The sequence below is a fragment of the Pseudophryne corroboree genome, chromosome 6 (assembly GCF_028390025.1).
Source record: "Pseudophryne corroboree isolate aPseCor3 chromosome 6, aPseCor3.hap2, whole genome shotgun sequence".
NCBI lineage: Eukaryota > Metazoa > Chordata > Amphibia > Anura > Myobatrachidae > Pseudophryne > Pseudophryne corroboree.
In genome coordinates this window covers 121291841-121303280 of record NC_086449.1, presented here as the reverse complement: position 1 = coordinate 121303280, position 11440 = coordinate 121291841, and the positions used below count along the sequence as shown (strand labels likewise).

The 11440-nt window shown below is 44.5% G+C and overlaps 1 protein-coding gene across 1 annotated transcript in view; it reads left to right on the top strand.

Annotated features, from left to right (window-relative positions):
- Positions 1–11012, top strand: part of LOC134935027 (uncharacterized) — a 19344-nt gene extending 8332 nt beyond the window's left edge. The window contains exons 2-7 of the mRNA XM_063930336.1: positions 995–1668; positions 2735–2881; positions 5255–5423; positions 5634–5731; positions 10086–10204; positions 10496–11012. Coding sequence (XP_063786406.1) covers positions 995–1668; positions 2735–2881; positions 5255–5423; positions 5634–5731; positions 10086–10204; positions 10496–10571 — 1283 coding nt within the window. The 3' untranslated portion in view covers positions 10572–11012. The remainder of the gene's footprint in view (positions 1–994; positions 1669–2734; positions 2882–5254; positions 5424–5633; positions 5732–10085; positions 10205–10495) is intronic.
- Positions 11013–11440: the final 428 nt, after the last annotated feature.

Sequence of the window (11440 nt, the reverse complement as noted above, 5' to 3'; positions counted from 1 at the left end):
CCACCTATCAAACTATACTTATAAGCCATTCATTGAAATCGTTACAGAACAAAATCAAGAAAAATATTGTCATAATTTCATACTTATAAACAGTGGCGTAAGTTTGTAAATTACACAATTCTTAGCAGTCATACCCAGTATTAGAAACCATGACCTGTTACACTGGCAGCAGACACTTTACTGATGGAGCTATTTGCTCCTGTATGGGAAGATGAGAATTCTAACTATATGAAGTTACGTGTAATTGTCAGAGAAGTATCTTCATATAGTTAAAATTCTCATATTTCCTATACAGGAGCAAACAGCTTCATCAGTAAGGTGACTGCTTCCAGTGTAATAGGTCGTGGCTTCTAATCCTGGGTGTGACCCTTGTAAAATGTGTATATTCAGTATATTAAAGAGGGTGTGATTTGTAAGGTGCAGGAACCAGTGAGGAAGTCAGCCACTGAAAAGACAGCAACAGATATCAATTAACTTAATTCAATGGTGTCACAGAATGGGAGGAGATGTGCCCCCCTTCAGAGCAGGAGCCCGGCGGCAGATGACTCTGTTGCCTCCCAGAGTTCTGCCTCTGCTTATAAACTAGTCATTTTTTGCTTTTTAATATAAATGATACAAGAATTTCATGTAATCAGCCTATACTGAATGTGTGTGACACAGTTTCCCCTTTCCTTATCAGTATTTTTACTTATATGTCATGCACAGCATGGCTGGTGTAATGGTTAGCATTACAGCCTCACAGTACTGAGGTCACGGGTTCAATACCCACCATACTCTTATGTACTATATTAATAAGTTGTAATAATTAAATGTGAATATTTATACTGTCATCCTGCATTGCTGCACAACACTGTGTAATTAATCAGCTGACTCCTAACATTTACATAGTGCTGTACTTACTGCAGACAGCATTACATGGCGTTTGCATTGCATAAAACTGCACCAAACAAATGTTCATACATATCAATTTATATATTTTCTTTTATGTTTACAGAGCGTTCCGGGGGCTGTGTGCTGATAGGGCGTACGGCTGTTTATCGCCGCCTCATGGATCCTCCCACGGAATGCAGCGATCCGGCAGTTTCTCATAATGCCCAATTAGCAAGTAACCATGGAGGAAGTAGAGAATATACTGTCAAACGTAACTGCTTTGAAAAATCAATGTCAGAAGATTCAGGTGTGGAGATACCACCTCCTTCCCCATTTGGGTCTGAGAGCAGCTATAACCCAGATGAGCCAGAAGGTCTAGAAAGCTCCACCCCTGAGTATTCTGAGACTCCAGAAAGCTCCGCCTCTGAGGATCCTGACAGCTTGCAAAGCTCTGGCTATGGAAAACAAGATTCCTTTTCACATTCTGGAGAGACACACACACTGGAGCATTCTGCTTTTAAGAGTCCCAGAAGTTTTACAATGCATCCCCAGAAAGATATTGACAGACTGGAATATGTTCGCTCCCAGCAGCAGGAAAGAGACACATCAGGTGTGCCCCATAAGCTGGAACAGGCAGTCCTCAGGAGCAGACGGCCGCGGAGCAATAGCAGAGATTCCATCCAGAGCAGGATAGCACGACATAACAGGAAATATCCGGGATCATTGAAGGAACAATGTAGAGGGAAAACCTGTTCTCATCAAGCGAGGAGCCCAACTCGTCCCAGAGAAGAAAATAAGGTCAGTCCTACATACATCATATATAGTTTGAGCATTTTATTATTTATTTCTAAGATGCCAACGGGTTTAGTATGATTTACCGATGTACAGCATGCCGGCTGTCAGTATAATCCCGACAGGCCAGCAGTAATCTCCCTAACCCTCCTCTACCCCCTACCCTAACCGTAACCCTCCCCACTTGGTGCCTAACCCTTACCCTCTCTTCCCCGATGCCTAAACCTAACCCTCCCCGCTTGATGCCTGACCCTTACCTCTGCTTTTATGTGCTTAAACCTAACCCCCAATCCATTCCCTAACCTTCCCTTCCCTGCACCCTAATCCCCTTTAACAGCCTAAACCAAACACACACACACACACCCCGCAGCAGGATGCCAGCGCGTCCTGCTGTTAGGACGAACGGGATGCCGACTGTCGGTATTGTGATGTATCTAGATGCCGGCGTTGCATCCTACTTCGGGATCCTGGCGTCGATATATCGACCGCCGGGATCCCATCTGTCAGGAAGCAAACTGCTTCCCATGCCAATATGTGAAGCTGTACAGAGAATCTTTTACTGGTAGAGTTCACAATTTGATATCACTAACACAAATATATGTGCAGCGGAGCCAGGTAATAAAACAATAAGGGCGATATTCAATTGTTTGGCGCCTTCAATCTTCCGTCTAAAGTGATGGGAGATCGCGGCCATAAAGGTCGGGTTTAGCCGTGTTAAGCAGATAAACCTGACCAAAGTGTTGGGCAAGTTCGCGAAAAGTGCCATTTGGACCCTCAAGCGGGTCACTTTTTGTGCATTCCAGCTCGCCACCCCCCAGGGGCTGAGAGCAGAAATGCAGGCGCCGGCAGCCATCGCGCCCGAACAGAGCAATAATTGAATAGCTCCGTTTGGGCGCCGTCTAGTGGCTGCCGCCGTGTGCCACAATTGAACCTCACCCTAAGTGTTACTACTGTGGGGAAAACTAGATCACCTTGAAGGTCCCCTGATGAGACCAGGAAGAATATACAAATTCCACCCACAAGACCCCGAGATATATTCAGGCTCTCACTGTTCTCACTTCGTCACTGTTAGGATCAGGACCCCCTGCCACTCCCGGGTGATGGACTCCGGTACCTGGAGAGTCTATGTGACATGTTAGAGCAAATTGCGGAACTACAGCAAAGGAACCTGAAGCTTCAGCATGAAAAGAGGGAGACAGAGGAGAGGCTGCGCAACCGAGTGAGTACCAGCAATAAAAGATATAAACAGGGTCGGACTGGCCCACAGGGGAACAGGGGAAACCACCGGTGGGCCCCACTGCCTGTGGGCCCACCACCTCCTCTAGGGATTATGTTCCAGGCTGTATCCTAGTGTACTTTAATTATACATTATACATATGTTACCTTTATTGCACAGGACTATGGGCCCAGCCCATGCAATCTCTTACGGTTAGGTGGGCCTCTGTGGTGGTTGGCCACACCTCCACTACTGCCTGGCCACATCCCTAAGCACGGGCCCCTACCACTGGATATAAACTGTGCCATATAGTTATCTGTTGCTGTCTGACATTCACTGGCTGGAGGAACACAGCTGTACAATACGTATGACTATAACTCAATGTAGAGAAGGGGTTTACCTACACTCCAGAAATCCTCATATAATGGTTCCTTGGAGTTTGTCCAAAGTGTATTTATTATACCCACAAGGTGAGTGTGATCACCAAGTATGGACCGGGACGATTCATCATTTATCGCACAGTGGGGGTAATTCCAAGTTGATCGCAGCAGGATTTTCTTTAGCAGTTGGGCAAAACCATGTGCACTGCAGGGGAGGCAGATATAACATGTGCAGAGAGAGTTAGATTTGGCCGGGTTATTTTGTTTCTGTGCAGGGTAAATACTGTCTGCTTTATTTTTACACTGCAATTTAGATTGCAGATTGAACACACCACACCCAAATCTAACTCTCTCTGCACATGTTAAATCTGCCCCTTCTGCAGTGCACATGGGGGGTAATTCCAAGTTGATCGCAGCAGGATTTTTGTTAGCAATTGGGCAAAACCAGGGTGGTCATTCCGAGTTGTTCGGTCGTTGCCGATTTTCGCTATATTGCGATTAGTCGCTTACTGCGCATGCGCATGGTTCGCAGAGCGCATGCGCTTAGTTATTTTACACAAAAGTTAGGTATTTTACTCACGGCATAACAAGGATTTTTCATAGTTCTGGTGATCGGAGTGTGATTGACAGGAAGTGGGAGTTTCTGGGCGGAAACTGTCCGTTTTCTGGGTGTGTGAGAAAAAACGCTGGGGTTTCTGGGAAAAACGCGGGAGTGTCTGGGCGAACGCTGGGTGTGTTTGTGACATCAAACCAGGAACGAAACTGACTGAACTGATCGCAATGGCTGAGTAAGTCTGGAGCTACTCAGAAACTGCTAAGAATTTTCTATTCGCAATTCTGCTAATCTTTCGTTCGCAATTCTGCTAAGCTAAGATACACACCCAGAGGGCGGCGGCTTAGCGTGTGCAATGCTGCTAAAAGCAGCTAGCGAGCGAACAACTCGGAATGAGGGCCCATGTGCACTGCAGGGGAGGCAGATATAACATATGCAGAGAGAGTTAGATTTGGGTGTGGTGTGTTCAATCTGCAATCTAATTTGCAGTGTATAAATAAAGCAGCCAGTATTTACCCTGCACAGAAATAAAATAACTCACCCAAATCTAACTCTTTCTGCACATGTTATATCTGCCTCCCCTGCAGTGCACATGGGGGGTCATTCCGAGTTGTTCGCTCGGTAAAAATCTTCGCATCGCAGCGATTTTTCGCTTAATGCGCATGCGCAATGTCCGCACTGCGACTGCGCCAAGTAAATTTGCTATGCAGTTAGGAATTTTACTCACGGCTTTTTCATCGTTCTGGCGATCGTAATGTGATTGACAGGAAATGGGTGTTACTGGGCGGAAACAGGCCGTTTTATGGGCGTGTGGGAAAAAACGCTACCGTTTCCGGAAAAAACGCAGGAGTGGCCGGAGAAACGGGGGAGTGTCTGGGCGAACGCTGGGTGTGTTTGTGACGTCAAACCAGGAACGACAAGCACTGAACTGATCGCAGATGCCGAGTAAGTCTGAAGCTACTCAGAAACTGCCACGAGGTGTGTAATCGCAATATTGCGAATACATCGTTCGCAATTTTAAGATGCTAAGATTCACTCCCAGTAGGCGGCGGCTTAGCATGAGCAAATCTGCTAAAATCCGCTTGCGAGCGAACAACTCGGAATGACCCCCATGGTTTTGCCCAATTGCTATCAAAAATCCTGCTGCGATCAACTTGGAATTACCCCCATGGTTTTGCCCAACTGCTAACTTATTTACTGCTGCGATCAACTCAGAATTACCCCCAGTGTACACTGTAATGTAGTTTTCTTCTTATAGTCCTGGTTCCACAATACAACATTACTAAAAAGAACCTGACTCTGATAAACAATTACACTGAGGATTCCAGGAGTGCCGGGAAACTCCCATCTATACACACAATACAAAGACTATTTCTTATTGCGTTAGAATTATATAGGTCACTGTGCAAGGAAGCGCTGATGTGAGCTATTCTCTTATTATAGGTGCTACTCTTAGATTCATGTGTGTGCGGTGGCTCTCAGGCCTGCAGGGATTCAGACAATGACCTGACCGATAACTCCCCTCCCATTGGTGGAACCTGGGCAGCCCAGCATTACAGGAAGAGATCGACCTCCCATGCAGGAATGTTACTTGGCTTGAACAGACCCACAGGTGAGACTAGAACAACGCTCCTGACGTGCACTGCAACTACACTATACATGATATAGGGGATTACCGTATGCATCATATGGAAGCACACTGCATTGTGCATAACTGGTTCAGTAGTATCGGCTTTGTAACACCCAATAGGCAAGATGTTTATTTTGTGACTACGTTAGGATGGGTGACTGAAATTCTAATAAGATTCATTTTCTTTTACAGGTGGAACTCTAAGAGAAGCCGACAAAATGGAACCTCAGTATGTGAGCGTCCCAAACCTGCAGGTGGGAGACAGACCAGGAGCAATGCCACACTACAAGGTGAGTCTCATCTCAGACAGACGCAGTGCCACATTACAGACACATCACTGTGACGCTTGCTTCAAACCCATATTCCCACATTCTACAGTACGTCTTCCAACTTTAGCATAAGAAGCAGACATCAAAGTATCAATAAAAAGTAATAATCACACACATAAAATTGTAATATAGATAGTCCTAATGAGGGTAGGGTAGGAGTGCACCATAAAAGAGAATTGAGTGGACCATTTAGGTGCTGTGTTACCCGCACCAAGGAATTCTGCAGTGCATTCACTTTATAAACTACAGTGCATCCGGAAAGTATTCACAGCGCTTCACTTTTTCCACATTTTGTTATGTTACAGCCTTATTCCAAAATGGAATAAATTCATTTTTGTCCTCAAAATTCTACAGAAGTGAAGAAGGAAAGCACCTTAACCACTGCGCAATACACTCCAAAATGCAGCCCAGGTAACTCTAGGTCCACCAAACCATTTACAGAGATACAGAAAAAAGGGGAGAGATCCCTGTGGCGCAAAGAAGAAGTTACATGTACAGCCAAAACAAAATAAATAGTTTGATACAGTCCCTTGAGTCTTTGATCCTCCAAGATTGTCTTTCAACTCGTAGTACCTCAAATAGGAGAAAGACACTTAGTGTAACACCGTTATGACAGTTCACAGAACCAGTATTATGATAGGTATCACACTCACATTTGATTAAAATAATCAATGCTCATCATCCACCAAATTGAAAGTAATGACGTGGGGTATCTTCCTCCAATAGGATATGTAAAATAAACGGAGAAATATAGTGCAAAACTGTTTTTCATAAAAACATCAGATTTTTATTACCATGTTACTCACATTCTTAAAAATATATAAAAGCATATATCCTCCAAAAGGTGTAGTAGCCCACGCTGGGAAACAGTTTCCAAAACCGGTAAGTTCAGGATGGAGAAGTCGAAGTCCTCATTTGGGAGATATTTCAACAAAGTGCTGGTCCCACGGGAGTCATAAAAAAACCACCTGCTTAACGCGTTTCGGACTTTAAGCGTCCTTAGTCAGAAGCATGGTGGTAAAGTACAATGTTCATCTATTTATACTTTGGTTAATTAGCAAAAGAACAACCCTAAAACGGCCTCCCACCCTCTGTGTTTCTGGGCGCCAAAAAGAAAAAATTCAAACCACCGAATCGCGTGTTAGCGGACGCAACGTCACTTCCGCTAACTAACAGGAAACAGCCTCTTGCGTTCCACTGCGTTTCAAGAATCAGGAAGGAAGACTTGTGGAGTCCCGCTACGTCACTTCCGGTCGGTGGATCGGCCGCTTAATGCGTTCCACTGTACATATTAAATGCGGAAGAAGACTGAAGAGTAATAGCGGAGCTTCTCCATGACAACGGGGTTTAAATAGACGGACGCTTCCAGTTTCACAGACGGTGGGAGACTTCAGGCAGTATTGGTCTCTCTCTCAGCAAGCCAGCAGCTTGATCTCCAGGCCATGAGAGATGGCCTGGAGATCAAGCTGCTGGCTTGCTGAGAGAGAGACCGCATTTAATATGTACAGTGGAACGCATTAAGCGGCCGATCCACCGACCGGAAGTGACGTAGCGGGACTCCACAAGTCTTCCTTCCTGATTCTTGAAACGCAGTGGAACGCAAGAGGCTGTTTCCTGTTAGTTAGCGGAAGTGACGTCGCGTCCGCTAACACGCGATTCGGTGGTTTGAATTTTTTCTTTTTGGCGCCCAGAAACACAGAGGGTGGGAGGCCGTTTTAGGGTTGTTCTTTTGCTAATTAACCAAGGTATAAATAGATGAACATTGTACTTTACCACCATGCTTCTGACTAAGGACGCTTAAAGTCCGAAACGCGTTAAGCAGGTGGTTTTTTTATGACTCCCGTGGGACCAGCACTTTGTTGAAATATCTCCCAAATGAGGACTTCGACTTCTCCATCCTGAACTTACCGGTTTTGGAAACTGTTTCCCAGCGTGGGCTACTACGCCTTTTGGAGGATATATGCTTTTATATATTTTTAAGAATGTGAGTAACATGGTAATAAAAATCTGATGTTTTTATGAAAAACAGTTTTGCACTATATTTCTCAGTTTATTTTACATATCCTATTGGAGGAAGATACCCCACGTCATTACTTTCAATTTGGTGGATGATGAGCATTGATTATTTTAATCAAATGTGAGTGTGATACCTATCATAATACTGGTTCTGTGAACTGTCATAACGGTGTTACACTAAGTGTCTTTCTCCTATTTGAGGTACTACGAGTTAAAAGACAATCTTGGAGGATCAAAGACTCAAGGGACTGTATCAAACTATTTATTTTGTTTTGGCTGTACATGTAACTTCTTCTTTGCGCCACAGGGATCTCTCCCCTTTTTTCTGTATCTCAAAATTCTACACACAATACCCCATAATGACAATGTGAAAAAAGTTTTTATGAGATTTTTGCAAACTTATTAAAAAGAAAAAAAACTAAGAAATCACATGTACATAAGTATTCACAGCCTTGCTCAATACTTTGTTGATGCACCTTTGGCAGCAATTACAGCCTCAAGTCTTTTTGAATATGATACCACAAGCTTGGCACACCTATCTTTGGGCAGTTTCACCCATTCCTCTTTGCAGTATCTCTCAAGCTCCATCAGGTTGGATGGGAACAGCCATTTTCAGATCTCTCCAGAGATTTTCAATCGGATTCAAGTCTGGGCTCTGGCTGGCCCACTCAAGGACATTCACAGAGTTGTCCTGAAGCCACTCCTTTGATATCTTGGCTGTGTGTTTAAGGTCGTTGACCTGCTGAAAGATGAACTGTCGCCCCAGTCTGAGGTCAAGAGTGCTCTGGAGCAGGTTTTCATCCAGGATGTCTGTGTACATTGCTGCATTCATCTTTCCCTCTATCCTGACTAGTCTCCCAGTTCCTGCCGCTGAAAAACATCCCCACAGCATGATGCTGCCACCACCATGCTTCACTGTAGAGATGGTATTGGCCTGGTGATGAGCGGTGCCTGGTTTCCTCCAAACATGACGCCTGGCATTCACGCCAAAGAGTTCAATCTTTGTCTCATCAGACCAGAGAATTTTTTTTTCACGTTGTCATTATGGAGTATCGTGTGTAGAATTGTGAGGACAAAAAAGAATTTATTCCATTTTGGAATAAGGCTGTAACATAACAAAATGTGGAAAAAGTGAAGCGCTGTGAATACTTTCCGGATGCACTGTACATCCAGTGGAGGCTGCCATATTGTGTGCTGGCCAACATTCAGCCAGTAAATCCATTAGCACCAACATGTGCCTCATGCTTCTGTGGTGTCACTGTAGGCTGCTCCCTGATGAATACAGGGAATGTCCAGTAAGACCAGCTGAAGAACAATAATACAGGCCATACACATATACAAAACAGGAGTTAGGTAAGAAGGGTAAATACTGAAGAGCATACACAAGTTAAACAGAAATGAATATGGTTATAAAACTAGATCAGCCCATAAAGGTTATTACCCAGGATGTCTATCTTACGGTAAGACAGAATAATACAACAGAAACCGTGTAGCTCTGGCGGCAGAGCTTTTATAGTAACGGAAAGTATCAGGAACGGGAGGGGGGAGCAATCGTAGCAGCACTGGCAGCAACAACCAGGTGAAATACAGAAATGAGTCCAAGGGATTAGATGGTACCAGGGAGATTGCTATTATTATGTATATACCAGGGATCCCCCTCAGAATGAAAAGCAGAAACTGTATAATGAAGAAGGCTTATTATCTATCCTGTAGAGGCAGTGTGCCAAACTCTGCTAATAACAGCCTAGAGGGCAGTAGGGCATTCAGTAAGCTCAGGTTTAAGGATGTTACCATCCCACCAGGCCTCATATGCTTGGCGGCACTCTGTGCTCACACACCGCTGCGCACTTTATGACACATCCCTTGACTACATCACAACTGTATAAAAGACATACATGTATTGTAATGGGAACTAAACATTATGGATTCTCTATGTTAGCATTCGTCTACATATAAATAAATAACAATAAGACCATACAAACCCGGACTAAGGGGTACATTTACTAAGCAGTGATAAGAGCGGAGAAGTGAGCCAGTGGAGAAGTTTCCCCATCAACCAATCAGCAGCTCTGTATCATTTTATAGTATGCAAATTATAGTTATTTCAGTGCTGATTGGTTGCCATGGGCAACTTCTCCACTGGCTCACTTCTCCGCTCTTATCACTGCTTAGTAAATGTAGCCCTTAGGCGGCCATTCTACAAATCTGGTTCTGAAGCCTACAAAATGGCTTCCTCCTCTGTGTGTAGGTGATGGGCATAATATGTGTATTGTAATACAGTTCTATCTTGTTCCTACAGACAGAAGTGTCGCAGTGGTATAAAGTGAAGGACATGCTCTCTAAGCTGGCCGGTAAAAGTGCAGTACCATCAGCGGTGCAGGGGGGCACTCACACTGCACAGCCGCACTACAACTGCAGGTACAGGAGCAGCCCATCCTCAGATAGGGGGGAGATGTTTGAAGCAGTGAAAACATTGGAGAGGTGTGCCAGTGGTCTCCATGGCAACCAATCAGCTTTGAAGAAACATTTATCAAGTACATTCTATAAAATTATAGGTAGTTGGTGATCGGTTGCTATGGGCAACTTCTCCACTTTTTTCACTGCTTCATACATCTCCCCCATAACGTGGCATTTGTGCAGATAAGATGCAGCAGCAATAGATGTTGTTTTAGTATCTAATGGTCTCTTCCTTCCTACGGTACCTCACAGGACTCAGCACCCAAGAAGACTGTTCCTGCCAGGACTGGTGATTAGACCACGAAACCACAGTCAGCAGTTCCGGTGAGAGGCGGTTTCCTAAGGAAATAGATTGATAGAGGACTGCACTGTACAAAACGGATTTACCTCCAGCTGCACAAGCCTGGGATAAACGCACCAGTATCTGGGAAGATTAACAATGGCACTAAGTATCACTGCCAGGGAATATTCCTCCCTTCTACAGCCACGCCCTGCAATGAGAGACTAGCAGCAATGCCCTGCACTGAGAGACTAGCAGCAATGACCTGCACTGAGACACTAGCAGCAATGCCCTGCAGTCAGGGACTTAGTGACCGCTGCATCTCTCTAATCAGGGGACAGACACTTTATCACAATATACGGACATTACCATTTGTATCACTATGCAGAGCTGCTCGATATATACGTATCGATATGTATGTACAGAACTACATTTGTATATATGTGGTTAAATTATAAATATAATTTGAATTAAAATATTAATATTTTATATACACCAAAATGTATTTATATGTTATAAAATTATAAGAGTTGTTCATGGCATTTCACCGTTTCAGCTTGGCACAACCCACCACCACGTGGGCACCATTAGCAGCTAGACTTAGGGATAAAAGGATGTGCGATGCACCTGCAGTGTTTGTGTGTAGTTCTGAGACTGTGGCTTTGCTCATTTGTTGTAACACAGCTCCCACTGCACATAGGGGCTGATTGTGAGATGGACGTAGTTGCGCGTCCGCACGCAGCAGCCGCGTCCATCTTGTCTGCGCATGCGCACTTGGCTGCAGTGCGCATGCTCGACCTTACACAGGGCCAGATGTACTAAACCTTGAAAAGTGATCAATTTCATGGTGATCAAGTACCAACTGTCATTTTTCAAACCCAGCCTGTACCATGACAGTTAGATGCTGATTGGCTGTT